The 17,730-nt window shown below is 30.8% G+C and overlaps 1 protein-coding gene across 1 annotated transcript in view; it reads left to right on the top strand.

The window, feature by feature from the left end:
• The first annotated feature begins 2,121 nt into the window (after window positions 1-2,121).
• The window catches only part of LOC143255420 (uncharacterized), a 30,516-nt gene continuing 14,907 nt past the window's right edge, over window positions 2,122-17,730 (top strand). The window contains exons 1-2 of the mRNA XM_076511055.1: window positions 2,122-2,171; window positions 14,161-14,289. Of these exons, the coding sequence (XP_076367170.1) occupies window positions 14,240-14,289 (50 nt within the window). The 5' untranslated portion in view covers window positions 2,122-2,171; window positions 14,161-14,239. The remainder of the gene's footprint in view (window positions 2,172-14,160; window positions 14,290-17,730) is intronic.

Raw genomic sequence — 17,730 nt, 5'->3', positions numbered from 1 at the left:
GTAAAATAAAGGTCTGTTCTAAATAATACGGTTGTGATCCTCAAGCTAACGTTGGTTACTATAGAATGTCACCTTATTTGATGTGATTTATTGGTGCGTATTGACAAAATGTCGTGATATATAATAAAAAATATTTTTGGTATAATAAAAATGGTGCTACCAAAAAGGATTCAGCTACAACCTACTTATCAATGTGTAGCTACCAGCTTGGTCACCACTTTTGATTTCAGTACTTTAATTTGCATACTAAATACTTTTTTAACCGCAACTTTTTCACACTTAAGGTGTTTTTAATTATAGCGCAGCTACATGTGGTATTTAACGATTACAATGTAGTCTACATTATTCTGATGAAGCATTAGCATTTTTTCGCTTGATATAGTCGCATGCTCCCAGACCCCTATAACATTATAACGAATTACATGCTGCTTGTGCTTCACACATTATGTGCTGGCTTTTGATCTCACAAATTAGAAACCTCCCTTTCAAACATTGTGCGTATGGGCCTACAGTCCATGAAACAATAACAAATTTGTTTATATTTTCAATAATGTTTCTAGATGCTACGTTCACGTTGGTTTTGGCGCAAGTTGTAAACCTAAAGTCACAAACAACATTTAAATTGAAATTCCATGCTAATGCAATTGTGTCTATGCCTAAGTTGTACAATTCTTATGTTTGGTTGTTATAATCCAAGCCTCTTGATTATTATTATATATTCATCATGATTAGCACCTCTATCTAGTAAACAATTATATTCTAAGATGTGAAAATTCAACGTACAACAAACACAATGACCTGCAAGTGAACAAAATTTTATTATTCGTCCGTTAAATAGACAGTAATTTTGATTAACGTAAGGAAATGTTTCTTCTAATTGCCATTCAACCATCCTGTTGACGGTCGCCTTTCTACTAAACAGTTTCCATTGGTATGTTGTGAACATATTTAATTAATATATTTACTTTCATGATCAGCTGGTAGTTTATGGTTAGAAATAACAGTAGTACTATCAGTTGTTGATCAGATAAAAATATACTTCTATAATACAGTTGTGATATGGAGTTTTCCATACATTGAAAGTTATTTAGATTTTATAATATTTCTAAATTACAAATACTAACAACAATGTTTTTTTCTTAATTAAAAAGGATGCTGCTGTTCAGAAGTTTTTATTTGTTTGTTTTCAACTCATAGTACATAACAGACTATGTGTTATCTCAATATTCCAGGTAATCAAACAACGCATTTTAGCGTTGCTAGTCCGGACACCAATAGCTAATCCCCAGGAAAACATTAAAAATTAAATATATATATATTTTGTATGTTTTGTATTTTGTTCATATATAAATAAGAATTTTATAGTAATGTAACTTCCTACAGTCTCATCATTCACGTTTTTCCTTTCAGTATGGCATGTTATTTGCCTGGCATTATTTTTAAAACAGAACTTGTTGTAGTGCGGTCCTTATGGTCTTTTTATCTCTTTGCTTTAATATTTAGGCCTGGCATGGCCAAGCGCGTAAGGCGTGCGACTCGTAATCTGAGGGTCGCGGGTTCGCGCCCGAGTCGCGCTAAACATGCTCGCCCTCCCAGCCGTGGGGATGTATAATGTTACGGTCAATCCCACTATTCGTTGGTAAAAGAGTAGCCCAAGAGTTGGCGGTGGGTGGCGATGACTAGCTGCCTTCCCTCTAGTCTTACACTGCTAAATTAGGGACGGCTAGCACAGATAGCCCTCGAGTAGCTTTGTGCGAAATTCCAAAACAAACAAACAAACAAAGCTTTAATATTTTCATACTTTACATATTAATATATACAAAGCTATTATAAATTCTAAATATAAATTAGGCCAAAACAGTGTGTTATTTAATCAGTGATGTCGAGAAAACCGACTTGTAGAGAAATATATATGTAAAAACGGCTCGTTTCGGTTGAGAAAATATTTTACGTAGAGGAGCGAACAACATTCACAGGTTCTCGATAACCGAAGAAGATCGAAACGTTGTTCGCTCCTCTACGTAAAATATTTTCTCAACCGAAACGAGCCGTTTTTATATATATAGTGTGTTATTTACTTTTTACTTGTTTCGTACTTAAGATGGCGCTCTATGAGGTTATTTAGTTGGAAGGCAGGTGTCAATTTTCTGCAGTTTATTATATTTAATTAAGTAAGTATTAATTATTATAAATTATGTTTATAGTTTTAAACCTATCGACTATTTATTGATTTCAGTTCTCGGGAAATTATTACTTACTATCATACGAGTTTCAAATTTTGTTAACTTTGAAGTTGAACTTGATTTAATTTAAGCCTAAATATAAGTGAATTAACATGAACAGTATGAAAGTTATAACAAGTATTACTGCCGAGGCGTTAGCGGCTGAAAAAATTACTTTCGTTTATTTTGCTTACGGGGCCTGGCATGACCAAGCGCGTTAAGGCGTGCGACTCGTAATCTGAGGGTCGCGGGTTCGCGCCTGAGTTGCGCCAAACATGCTCGCCCTCCCAGCTGTGGGGGCGTTATAATTATGGTCAATCCCACTTTTCGTTGGTAAAAGAGTAGCCCAACAGTTGGCGGTGGGTGGTGATGACTAGCAGCCTTCCCTCTAGTCTTACACTGCTAAATTAGGGACGGCTAGCACAGATAGCCCTTGAGTAGCTTTGTGCGAAATTCCAAAACAAAACATTTTGCTTACTGGCAAAGATCTGAGGATGCCAACTTTTTGTATGGTTTATTAGGTAAATAAACCTATAATATAAGATATAATAAAATATAAGATGGGTAGTTACCATGTGTACTACTCGTACTAACAATACTAGTTTAGTGACACAAACAGTGACAGTGTTACTGCTAGTTTTACACCTTGAATCTGTTTATTGTTAATACTGTTATATTCAATGCTGTCATTACAAAAGTACAAGTGAAATGCAATGCCAGAAAAACGTCTTATACAGTAAATAGACAGTAAATGAAAATTCAACTTTGAGATTAAAAATTGTGTATGTTAGTAATCCTTCTGAATCTAATACAAGGCTTTTCAAGGTGAAAATAAATCCAACTAAACATGTTATTAATATATATATGTATGTGTGTGTGTGTATCAATGCATTAAGAGTTAAGATTTCAGAGAGATCACAAACTTAAGCATTAGGACTTTCTGTAAACTGGTTGTTTGGTGAATAAATTAAAAATTAAAACAAGTGTTAGAGTATGTTTTATATATCTGCTTTATGTTTCTGTATAACAACTGTCATCTGTGAAGTGTGTTACTACATGAATTTAATACAAATTACAAAATGCTTATCTCTTTTGATATTGACATTGGAGAAAATACTAATTAATTCATAACAGACATTTTATATCAATTCATTAACATCTCTTGTAAGCATAGAAAGGGTGTCCTATTAGATGATCTTTACGTATACATAAAATTGAATGATGGCAAAGAGTCTCTTAGCTCATCTAGGTCATCCTGTATGTTAAATTACACTTTAGAATACTCAAATCCAGTTGTCCTTTAAACACAGTTCAGTTAACTGCATTCACCACATCTAAATGCTACCTATTTCAGAGGCTGACAACTCTGTTGGTAAAATAAAATTATCTCAGCTGAAGATTATTGTGTTTTCCTGTCTAAACTTGTAATATTAACTACCTCATTTGGATACCCTCTATCTCTGTACCATCCTGTCAGCTCTCCATTTAATTCTTTCCAACAGTTCAATGCTATTTCTGAGATAAGGGGCTCAAGACAACATGACATTCTCAAATGTGGCCTGACTAATAAACATTTTAGATTTGTATTCTGTGTTTCTATAAATACACCCTAAATTCCAGCTTGCTTGGATGACTTAAGATACTGATCAACTAGGACATGACCATCATCTCTAAAATATCCTACATTAGCTACATTCATCAGATTTATGTGTGACAGGAATAGCAGTACAAATTCCTTGAAACTGAAATTTTCCCCATGCTTGGGTATGGCTAATTACTGGCATTTACTAATTGATTAATAGATGGTCCCCATTAAATGATTAATAGAATGTTACTCAAATTGTGTATCTAAGTAAAAAATTAAAACATTTGCAGTGATTGTTGTCATCTAATGTTTCCTTCTAGTCAGTGGAACATTACCTTAATAGCTGTGCCATAACAAAAACAGTGTGAGTAGGTTTGAAGGTAGTGGCAATGTAACCTGAAATTCTCTAGTCATGGCCTACACTTCCAAATCACCAAGCTGAATAAACTATGTAAAAAAAAGGAACTCCTCACTAGCTGTGATTCTAATTAGACCTCAGATTGGTCAAGAGATGGATCTATTGAAATGTCAAAACTTCCTATATTTTAAGTCATTTTCCTACAACTCCTGTATTTCATAGAAAAAAATGCTTGGCCAATCTGTTTAAAGTAGCATGAAAGGTAATAAAGTTACAAGTACAGTGTAAGGAAATGGGTACATATAGTAATTGCAACATCTTGATATGTTTCAACATGTAAAATTGTGTAAGCATCAATTTTAACGAAAACAGACTGATGGGAATCAGGATAAAATGCACAGCTTTTTGCCAAATTATTTTCTAAAGTAAGTTATTTAAGTCACCTGTTTGAAATATAGCTCATACATGGCTATGGCAGATGAACCAACTTACACAAAAACTGTTGATTTAAATAAAAAAAAAAAGATAAACTTTTTATTTTGGTGTGTTCCATGACCCAAAATTAAATTGAACTGTTTTGCACTGGATTACAATTTCTGTATTTGCTTTCATGAAGCAAAAAATATAATTAATCACTAACTGTGTTTGTTATTCACTGACAAAAACCTTCTGGTGAGATTATTATTTTTTGTGCTCTACAAGTGAATTTTTTTTTATCTTATTTGAGTATGAATTTGTTTTCATTATTTACTGCCAGTAAAGATCTGCAACACTTTTGCAGTAAAATTAATATCTACTGTAACAGTACTAAATACATGATTTATAGACTCTTCAGTATTGGTTTATCTACAGAACTGCTTAACCAAAGATCAACCAGGAATAGAAAATTCAGAAAAAATGGAAATAGAAAACCAGAAAAGAGAAGTAAACAATTTTTAACAATTAACTAATGACCAAATGTCTGTCTTAAACTTAGGTTTAAATTTTGCTTTCAAATGTAGTTCTGTACCAAGTGAACTAATAACTGCCACCACTGAAACTAACGTCAACAACTTTAAATTATAGTTAAACTGAAAAATTCAGTCAACATATTTTCAACCCTTCAAATATGCAAGAAGAGTATGCATGAAAGTAACCTAAATAACAAAGAAATAAAAGTTTTTAAATTAAGGTGTGATAGTAAAAAATATTCAACTAGAGCAGATAAAGGTAGCTGTATGATAGAATTCATTTATAAATCCCATTATTGATGTGAAGTAAGTTCACTGCTGTATGATGGCTTGTATACTTTACAAACAAACTATTCAGCTGGTCAAGATTTTACCTACATAAAATAACTCGTTAAAGCACCCACTCTTACAGCTAACCAACTATTCTATGCTTTTCCAAAAATACAAAAGAAGAAATTGCCATACATGTCTAGCATAGGCTAGGCTATACAAAATGCCACTAAATTTGTAACTATCAAACTTGCTCTTTTCTTAGAGACTGTTTCTCTCTTTAAAATTCCAGAGACTTCATGAACATAATCTATAATGTATCCTAGATGTATCTTTTAACATAAATTGCCTGTTTACTTCTGTACCTGCAGAACAGGTCCTAATCTATTTAAAACCCAAATGGGAATGAACAGACCTTGTTCCTACTAATATAAACCATCTTACTAGCTTAACTAAATGCTGTGTGAGTAACACTTACTTTACCTATGGAGATAACTTCTACAAACAAAACACTAGTTCAGCTATGTGATATTCCCTTTCTCCTTTACTCAGTGACACATACATGTCTGTGTTCAAAGAACTTTTTGGATATTCTTTCACACATGTATGTAAAAAAAAAACTAGCTATGTTACATGAATGATATATGTAGCATATGACAACATGGTAGAAACAGCATTCTCAACCTTTAACCTTTACATATGAAATAGAATCTGAAAACTTCCTTCTCTTTTTATTTGTTAAAGTTATGAGAGATAACAAGAAAATGATCACCAACGTACAAAGGAAAACTTGTCTGTATCCACACCAAAGATCTAACCACCACCTGTCACAAATTTCTACCTACTGTACTCGCAAACCATGTAATAGAATTCTTTACTTGCAAAATGGGCTTAGACATTGAACTTAACTAGTTAAAAAATGTTGCTGTATCTAGAGGTTTTACCCTGATATTTCATAGACAGAGTTTATATTGAATTCAAAAATTACAAATAATTCTACACTAATTCCAGCCTTTCCTTTATCAGTAACAAATTTCTTATATTCCTTTTGTTCCTAAAATGTTCTATTTATTTAATAACTTAAAACCTGAAGTAAAAATTGTATATAACTCCTCGCATAAGTGCTCTGTTACCTACTTTAAAGCTCTAAAGAACAAACGAAAAACATGACATATATGACATAAAATGTGATTGTGGTAAGAAATATATTGGATAAATTGTCCAGTCTCTCAAAATTAGACAACATCAAAACCAAATGTGTAGAGGATATTTTAAAATTCTGCCTTGAAAAGCATTGAAATTATGAAAACAGGTGTTTTATCTTTAAACTTTGATGATTGCCCTAGTAACAGGGATATTAGCAATGTCTCACCAGGTTTGGGAAAAAAAAAGAATTTCTTACTCAAATATTTTTTATATAGTCTACCTTTTTATTTTATATTACTTTTTAAAGATATCTTGAAAGTTAGTGTTAGGTTTGTTAAGTGAGAACTTAATTATGTCAGGAAAATTGCTTCAAAAGATTGTTTCCAAGTGAGAATCTAAGTTGGTAATTTGGTAATTACACGTTGTATTTTCAAGATGACAAATTACACATTGTTCCAAAAAATCTGGCACTTTGTTGCATAAAATTGACATCTCATTAGAAAGAAATGGTTTTATTTCAATGAAACAATTGTCAAACACATTTTTCAGTCAAATACAAGAAACTAAAAATTTTCTAAAAATGATTGGAAAATACAAACATGTATAAAAAAAAATTGAACACAAAACATTCCCTTTGTTTTCTATGAAGATTATGCTGTGATTCATTGTATTATTTTTCCAGCTGTAGATGTTTGACACTAATATAAATGTTTTGTTAAGTATATGAAAAAGTATTTTTTATTGAATTTTGGCCAATGTGGTCTAGTCTTGGTGATGAGTTTTAGCATTGATGAACAGGTCTCCTGGGCAGTGACTTGTTCAAATGTTATTGTAAAACCCCTTAGTTTTCATGCTGGTTCTGCAAAATCTCATCCTGCACTTTGGAACCCATGGGTACGTTATAAAAGTGGCAGTCAAACACTACTTTCGATTATAGTGTTCCAAAAGTTGGTTATGGATGCTATTAAATAGTTGCATTCTTTCTAGTTTGCTGCTTCAAAATTAAGAATTGCTAGTGCATCAAATCTTGCATGGCTTTGCTCAAATACTCTAATCAATGCCTTTGAGAAAACACTTGGGCAATTTCTGTTTGTATTTTCTTCTGGTTTGTATAATGGACTTAATAAGAAAAATGTAAAAAAAAAATAATAATAATAAAGTAGTTTGAATTTTATCATAAATTTTAGGCCACTTGTTTCTATTGCTTAAGTCCAAGTTTGTGTAGTGGTTAACATGTTAAGCTGTAAATTAAAGGGCCCAAATTCAAGCTGTAATTCTACTGAATATAAAAATTGTAATCCACATTCTTAGCTATGGATGCAATAAAAATGACAGTCATTTCTAACATTTGGTTCATAGAGCTAAACAGTGTCATTGTTGCCCTGGATGCTGCTAACTAGGTTATCTGCACTAGTTCAGTAGTTTAAAATAAAGATCATTACACCTGAACCGTCTCATAGCTTCTGATCTATCATTTAGCCCACTTGGTACCTATTGTTATTAATGCATTGTGTGTAACTTAAGAAAACCATGGTGTGAAGTAGTAAACAGAATGGTCTTTGGTTTTAATAAAATCCATACTTTTGTTAACGTAATTATTCAGGGCTTCAGTTTGGTATATTTTATGGTAACCAGATGAATAAGTAGGGTCAAAAATGTACCAACCCATCATTTCAATGCTGAACAGTGTCTTACTGATATATAAAATGTGTTTACCTGATGGTATTTTTCATAAATTATGTTGAATCCATCAAAGCATGAGTCAAAATTATGAAATGTTTATTTTAAAAAATAATGCAGGTATTAACATTTCCAGATAATGTCATTTATGTTTAAAAAAAAGTTGTATCACCAAAAATTAACTTTACCAATGTTAATAGGCTGAAAGCATTAGCTAAGTAAGCTTGATAGAAGACAGGATGTACTGTTTATTAGGGTATTTTAATAGTTGAAATGAAAGATTAACAACGTTTTAGTATTTGGGTTTTTTCTATGGTTATATTGTGTTTATTTGATTTGCAGTGCTGAAAAATATGTGAAGGTGATTTTTTGTATTCTTTGAATCTTGTTTCCATTTTTCTACTTGTTTTTCCAATATAGAAGTCGTAGCAGTTATAACATTGTATTTTATAAATAATGTTGGTGTTGTGTTTTTCAGTGTAGTTTTTTACCTGGTTTTTTAATAAATTTGTTATTAAATTGAATGTCGTATTTTGTTACCAGTTTTTGCCAAATGTTGGTTATTTTTCTCTTGGTGTTGGGAATATATGGCATGCAGCAGTAGATGATTTCATAATTTTTTTAATTTGTGAGATATATTTACTTTTGTTAGTTGATTTTGTCTAGGTGTGTGTGTATAATGTTTTCTAAGGTTTGTAAAAGAAATTTGTTGATGAAGTATTGTTTTATTTTGTCTAATTTGATGTTAATTTTGTCTGATGAGCATAGTTTTATGGCTGTGTTTATTTGGTTTCTTAGTAGGTTGAGTTTTTGTTTTCTTTTATGTGCTGAATCCCAAGGAATATTTAGTTCAGAATGGGTGATTTTTCGGTGGATTTTGATTTTAAATTTTGTATCTGTTCTTGTAATTTTTAGGTTAAGAAATGATATTTGATTGCTTTTTTTCTTGTTCACATGTGAAGTTAATGTGATTGAAAAAATTGTGTTCTGTAGAAATGAATCCTGCAATCGTGTCGTCTACATAACTGTCCCAGTATAGTGGTGGATGTAATACTGTGTTAATTGCTTGCGTTTCAACTTGTGTCATAAAAATATTGGCTAGAACTGGTGATACTGGTTGCTCATGCTTAGGCCATTTGTTTGTATGTAGTTGTGGTTGTTGAACATGAAGTTTGTCTTCATTGTGGTGAATTCTATGAGGGTTGCTAATTGGTTGCTGGGAATATCTATTGATGAGTTAGGGTCTCGGATGTAGAGTTCTAAGGCTATCTCGCAGGCTTCAGTGGTAGGAACTTCTGTAAAGAGGGATATGACAATGAAACTGGCCATTAAAGCTTTATGACTAAGTTGATTAAGGTTAGACTTGAAATTAAAATAGTCTGATGAATGAGCTGGCTGATGTTACATGGGAGGGTGCCCATGCTATATATTTACCAAGATTGTAATTAAACAATTCATATGTGGACATTATGGGTCATAGTGGACAATCTGGTTTATGAAGTTTGAGGATGCCGTGTATTTGTGGTGTGCGTGAGTCAGTTTTGTGTAGGTAGGAATAGTGTTTTTGAAATTGTGTTGGCTTTTTCATTTTTAGTAGTATTTTGTTTAGTTGGATTTATGTGTATTGGTTTAAATTTGTTTGTGTCTGATAGGATGTTCATTTTTTGGATGTATTCATTCGTGTTCCTTATGACTATAGCGTTTCGTTTATCTGCTTTTAGAAATTTAATGTTTTTCTTGTTTTAGGTTTTTAATGGAATTAATGTCTCTTCATAAGGCTGTTTTTTAATTTTCTGTTTTGTAAAATTATGTTGATGGTTTTGCAAGAAAATTATTTGAAAAAATTGTTTAATATATTTTTAAGTGTTTCTGGAATATATAAATTTCTAATATTTTTCTGGGAAGTTTGGCTGTTTCATGTCAATAAAATTGTTGAAGTTGTCTTCTTTCTTGTTGATTGTTTTTGGTTGTTTTTGTTTTCTGTGGAAAGTATCAAAAGTCTTCTGGCTAGGTCTTCTACACATGTTTTAATTTCTAAGGTTGGAATGTACTTAGGTGCTATTACAAAGTTGAGTCCTTTGTTAAGTAGATGTATCTCATCTGTGTTTAACTGTTGGTCGGATCTTTCTCTACCCACACCAACCGTTTTTGCATGTATAACTTTAAATACCACCTTAACATTGTTTAAAAAAAGGATGATAGTCTAGCAAAATATTTATCAGATTACTTATTACTTTTGGATTTTTTCTTGCTTCAGGTTTTGCATACATACACACATAGAGCTTTCTCTACTCATACCAGTCGTTTTTACATATATATTTTTTCTCTACAAGTGGGTTTTCTTGTCATCAAGGTATTTAACATTCTTTTGAAGTACAACTTTGAAGAGAATTACATATACAGTATTTATGCCTCCACAAAGGGGCATACTGTTTTTCTGTTGTTTCATCTTTCAAACATTTTTCATGTAATCTCCATTTCTTCATTTCAGAGGTTTTGGTCAATTACTCAGTCTTGGTTTGGCCAATTTTCATGGTATTTAGTACAAAAATATTTTTCTACAAGCAACACACTGTTGAACACAATATGTTAAATCTGCCCATTTTATTATAAGGACGAGGTCAAGGTACCATAAAAAGCATAGTTTTAGGCTCTTTTTGACAATTATGCCATCAAAATTTTGTCAGTTTACATGTGATTTTAGTACAAAGATACTTTTTTTACAGAAATACAGAGAATTTAGGAAATTGTCTTCTGCTCAGTTTTCAGTGATGAAAGCACAATTTGGGCTTCTGTGAAGTGTTCAATCTATGTCAACGTGGGGTATGAAGATATCTTCTTGCAAGTTCCAAACAGTGATATAGGTGTTTCAGATTTTTTCTGTGTTTTTCATGATCCGTCAAAGGGTACAAGATTTTTCTTACTTTAATCTTACATATACTCCATAAGTCAAGCAGCCAAACTACTAAGCTTCTTTTGTAGACAAAACCAACATAACAATATTGTTTAAATGTTTCTTACTGCATGTAGATTGACAGTTTGTGAATGAAAGTAATATCTATGTTTGTGCATCCTAAATTTATCAGGTTCTGTAGTGTATTCCAGTAAAACTTACAGCACTCTTTCTCCTAAAGTTGTACTAGTCAGAACTCCTAAAGTTGTACTAGTCAGAATAACATTGTAAATTTTAAAAGATAAATCAAACTATGTTACTAATTTAAGAATTTTTGTTTACAATGTTCACCTCAATTTGAACAAAAACAACAAAATTGGTACCCATCATTAACATACTCTGACTTTTATCATGAGTTTATAAGCATTCAGCATACGAAAGTAACAAATGTATATAGTTTTTATTTCAAAGCATAGACGTGTATGAAATTTTTATTGTTAGGTGTGTCAAACTTTTAAAATAATTTTTTAAGGAACAAAATGTGAGGTATATATAAAAAAGTGTGGCTTTTAGGACCTTATTAACATATTTTGTATATAACAAGCTTAGAAGCAACATACCATGCATATAATTTTGCAATTTTAATACAGTTAACTTTGTCTGCAGTTTCACAAAAAAATATATTTATTAAATAAAACCATTACCTATTATTATATGAAAATTTAATTTTATTAGGTATTTCATCTCAGTAGGTCAGCAGTAATTTAATTGGCTTGCAATGATAAAATAGGCTGTCAGTTCCCTATGGTGTATAGAGTGCAGGAAGCCAGTTATGTAGTTTTGTGCCAGGAAACAACTAATTATATCAAATTTTACAAATATTTATTTTATTTTTGGACGAAATGCTTTATATTCATGGGCCTTCAATTTTGTTTGGAATGTCACATACCACATTCTGGATCTACATGTTAGGTCTTCTAATTGTTTCATGGATTATAACATTTCCATCGTTACAGTTTCTGTGCACAGCATGTAGAATAACTCACACATGAACTGATAAAGAACTTGTGGTTTACATTAAATTTGTCACAAATTAAAATAATGTTCAATGTCTCAAAAACAGGTGAAAGATTTTTCTTACTTTAATGTTACATATACTCCATAAGTCAGGCAGCCAAACTACTAAGCTTCTTTTGTAGACAAAACCAACATAACAATATTGTTTAAATGTTTCTTACTGCATGTAGATTGACAGTTTGTGAATTAAAGTAATATCTATGTTTGTGTATATAAGCTTAGAGATACTTATCCTTCACATGTATAAGTCAGAGTACCAGGATTTGGAATTTTCAGTGTTTCCTCATAAAAATTAACCAAATAGCATTTTTCAAGATCACAAGAACTGATACACAATTCAAAACAGAAATCCGTAGAAAAATCACCCATACTGGACTATATATTCCCTAAGACTCAGCACATAAACCATAACAAAAACTTCATATATTAAAAAACCAAATAAACATAGCCATAAAATTATGCTTACCCAATAAAATTAACAGTGAAATCAACAAAATAAAACAACACTTCATCAACATCAAATTTCCTACGAACAACAAACTATAATAAATCCCAAGTTACAACAAACTACAAAACTTAACACTGCTGCATACCATATGTTCCTAATATTAGCAAAAAAATAACCAACATTTGGAAAAAAACTTGTCACAAAACACAACATTTCAGTAAAAAAACAAAAACAGATTGATTCAAAAACCAGGAACAAAACTAAAGTCAATACACCAACATTATTTATTAAATACAATACAACAACTGCCACAACTTCTGTATTGGAGAAACAGGCAGAAAAATGGAAGCCAGATTAAAAAAAAACAAAAACACCTTCACACAATTTTGAACACTGCAAATCAAATAAACACAACATAACCATAGAAAACACCTAGATTATTAAGTAGGGAAACAAATACAAGTAAATGCAAAATCAAATAAGTCCTACTTATACAAGAACTAAAACCAAAATTAAACCAGTATAAAGGAACATCTTTATACCTATACTAATTAATAAACTAACATCCAACTGCAATGCCCCATACAATCTTGTACCCCTTTATACTCTTATCCTTAGATTTGTCCAGCAGTGATCACTTGCAAACTCTCATTGTTAACCTGAAGATGACCTAGGTAGGTTGAAACATTGTTTTCTGCTTTATTAGTAAAAGTGTTAGTACAAATACCAGCCATTCTGAGGCACATTTTTGCTTCAAGAAATGTGGTTTAAGTTCTATTTGTGCAATCATCATGTGTAACCATTTACAATCTACACCACCCAATCCATTTCATATTCAGCTCATATAAATGTAGTACCAGTGTCACTGTATTAAACAATTTTAAAGTTTTCAAAAAAATAACAGAATTTTGGAAAGCATAACGTGTTAATATTCTGAAGTAACTTGGATATCTTTATAATACTGTTTGTTTGCTTTTTATTTGTAGCTGTGAGAATTATCTAAACATCATATTTTATTGAGAATTGAAAAACATTCACAGAAAACCAAAATTAATTCAATAATTTGAGCATTAATTACTTGAATTTGTGTGCAAAATTGAAGGAAAAAATAGTTTAGCCTAACAATGTGATGTTTCCAAATTTACTTAACTCTGCATACTGTAGTTCCTTCATTTATGTTGGATGTACTTGTTATGAGCAGTTCATTCACTGCTATCAATTTGCATTTTTATACATTGAAAATCAGTATTTATGGAGATGTACAATTTTGTTTGGTGAAATATCTAACAAGTCACTTCTATATTTACTTCAGTGCACAGTTTAGGAACCAATAAATAGCTACTTGCACATGCTTGCAGTATTTTTTGTTTTGATTATATTTTGTATCCAAATAAATTGCTTTAAATTTATGGCCACTCTGAAAGAGGAACAAGTAGATTTACTTTATATAGAGTAGGACTAGATTTTCTTGCCAGATGCTAAAGTGTAGAACAGTTTGCTTGGTAAGGAGGATAATCCCTTTTTTTTGTAGTACAACAAAGACTACATGTTGCAAATTGGATCAGAAAAGATTCTTAAAAAGTATTAAACTCCAGGGATGTGGGATAGAAATGCGTGTGGCCTTTTTGGGCTGTGTGTGGGATAATGAATCACTGTGCAGGTTTGTTTGTTTTTTTTCTACATATTAAAAGGAAAGTAATTAAATTTGTTCTAAATTTTAAATTAATTTTGTGATCATAATACAAGATTTATCATTAGTGAATAAGTAACCTTGTAACAGATCTCTATATTGACCTCTGCTACTAATCTCATTTAAAGAATTACTCATTAGTTTAGCAATCTGATTGTTAAGAATATTGGATTTGTACATTTGTTCATTTGCCATTGACAATAACTTTTTTCTCATGGAGTGTTTCTTTAGGTAACTCTCTAATTAAAGGTTGGATTGGATGGAATCCACTCAACTCAGAGCCACAAAATTGTTCATGACAATAATTATACTATGATTTTTGATAATGTATGTACACATGATTACAAAATTTTACAGGTCATTGGTAAATATTACATGGCTTTTATACACAAAATATTAGGTTTTTGAGTTAAGTTTTAAGATTTTTAATTAAAGTTTTTCTTGTAAAATTTGTTCTTTCCAAATGTTGACTATCTCGCATGCAGAATAGTTTTCATTTTAAAATGTAAAATACTTTTGTGCATCAAAAATTTTTTTTAATTTTGCATTTTAAGTCTCTGCAACATCTAGGTAATTATTAAATGTTTTTAAGAAAGAAGCATTATATTTTCTTTTACTTTCATTATTGAATCAGAATCTTTATTCATGTTCAGTAAATTTGACTGATCTTATTACTGCCATAAAACATTAAAAAATAAATTTGTCCTTTTTTCCTTCATAGAATGACTACAAGTTATAACTTAAATACAAATGTTTAGTCTAAATAGCATAAGTGTCATTTATATATACTTAACATCAGAGAAGTTACAATGGCTCTTTGCATGTGCACTTGTGTTACCACATCCAAGAATATAAAACTAATGATTACAAAGTAACCTGACTTGGCTGATTTAGTGTACAAGTGTTTTGTAAAATAGTCACATTTCAGTTATAATACATTATGTATGTATATACATTATTACTATTTACAAATAAGTTTTTAACTTATTTTTCTTGAAGCATAGAATAACAGATAAAGAAGTAAAGCAAACAATTACCTCTTATAGATTGCTAACCCTTAAGAAATTTTTTAACGTGGAGGATGTGAAATGAAATAATTTTTTTTTTTAGATTTTGTACATATATAATTTAAATAACCAAAAAATCATAAATTTATACCATAGAATTTCATTATAATTTCAAAAGTTTCATATGTTGTATTTGTGTCTAAAAAATATGAAATTTCAAACAGGCTAAAGACTTGACTTACCAGTGCAAAGGTTTATCTCAAAAGAAAGAGATAATGTTATTATGTTTGAAAATGACTGAGAAAACCACTTGAAGGATATTCTGAGCTTTCAAGTAGTTTTTCACATATCATGTGTATATAACTGTATATAACGGACTATTTCCAAAAATGGATAGAGGTGAGCAAGGCCACTGTATTTAACTCGTAACATGAGCAATTTTCATTTTATATTATTGCTTATCAATATCAGTAATTTGAGTTCTTAATTTGTACAAAGCTATAGACTTTGTATTTTGACATCACAAATATCTAATTTGAACTAGAACAGCATAAAACATGCAATATGACACATAAAAATTGAGGTTTAGGATTTTTTTTCTAATATTTAGTTTTAAATTCAAAAATTAAAGAATGTATGATATGAAAAGTTGAATCGTAATCTACAATTTGTTGCCAAAGTTAATGATATAAATTTAAAATAGTAGTTCAATAAAAGTTTAAGTCAGTAAACCAGATGATGTGGCTAATGGAAAAGGTTAAATGTTTGCAAGAAAAATAAATGTAAGTGGAGTACTTCAACTTCCTGTAATATATCCTTTTTTGTATACTAAGGAAACAGTGTCATTTTTAATGTTTGACAAGTGCATGATTTACATGAAGATGAGTTTTGATGCATACCACAAGTAAATATATACATTAAGTGTGTCTGGATACTTGGAACACACAAATGCAGATTGTTAAAATCTGTTCCTATATTTCACTCAGATCACAGACTTGTATATAAAGATATTGGTTTAAAAGGTGATCTGTGAGAATTGTTTGAATATAAATTACTTTTAATTAAAGTAGGTGTCTTCCTAAAAGTGAAAAAAGGATGACATTGAAGTAGAAACTTAATTCTTTCTAATGATGTAGAGGCTAAAACTGGGAATAAGTGGCACAAGTTTAAGAAGTTTTCCAAATTCATGGAAGATTATCAAAATTACAGGAATTTAGACAAAATACGTACAGTACTGTGCAAAAGTCAAAAAGTCAAAAATTAGATTTAAGGCTACTTTCAAAGAACAGTGGAAGTTAAATCACAGAAGCATCAGTTTTCTTAATCTTCATATTTATTACATTAAAAACTCAGTGGAAGTAATTGCGTGTCCCCCCTCTGCTTTAAAAAGTGCAAAAAAATGTCTTTCAGGCATTGGGGGGTGATTGGAGCTGCCCTGGAAGTTATAAGTCACTTAGCTTTATAAATTCATTTAATAATATATTTAAATAAAATTAATATGGATATACGACAAAAAAAATTTCTTACTTATCTCTTGTTTGTTTTTTGAAGATGTTATTGTTATTTGAATTACACAGATTTTCAAAACTTTTAATGTGATCTCATATAACAAATTACCTATAAAAGTCACGTTGATAGGGGTTGAGAAAAGAAGAATTGATTATATTGTAGATGGTTGGATGTGAGAAAGCAAAGGTGGTTATGTATGAGGTTCTGTCAAACTGGTTGCCAATTACCAGTTGTGTGGCTCATGGATCAGTGCTTCAGCCTTTTCATTTTCATGAATGTTACAGATATTTATAAGGGTGTAACTAGTAAATGCTGATGAGGATGTTAAGGTATCACAGAATGACTTGAATCAGGTGATAATTTGGACTGATGTTTAACAAGTGGTCTTTATTTATAATCAATTCAACATAATGTATCGAGTTCATCATGGTTTGGATTACACATTTAGAATTGATTGGAACTTATTTAATAGTGTGACTTGAGAATATTGATATAGTAATGGTTGAGTCACTGAAGTCATTGAAACAATGCTTTGTTGTCAGTAGTAAAGCTAAAGAATTTTTGTATGAATGTATAGATGTTGATTACCAGTCTATATAGCAGTTTCAAGGTCTTGGAATAATATTCAGTGATGTCGAGAAAACCCACTTGCAAAGAAAAATATATATGTAAAAATGGCTCGTTTGGGTTGGCAAAACTGGTAACAAAATGACATTCCAGTTAATACCAAATTTATTCAAAAACCAGGCACAAAACTGAGGCTTATACTATGTAAAAAATACACTGACAAACACCACACCAACATTATTTATAAAATACAATGTGATAACTGCCACGACTTCTATATTGAAGAAACAAGTAGAAAAATGGAAACCAGATTCAAAGAACATAAGTC

Source organism: Tachypleus tridentatus, chromosome 7 (assembly GCF_004210375.1).
Source record: "Tachypleus tridentatus isolate NWPU-2018 chromosome 7, ASM421037v1, whole genome shotgun sequence".
Lineage (NCBI taxonomy): Eukaryota > Metazoa > Arthropoda > Merostomata > Xiphosura > Limulidae > Tachypleus > Tachypleus tridentatus.
The sequence above is the reverse complement of the archived record's forward strand: the minus strand, read 5'-3'. Positions and strand labels throughout refer to the sequence as shown.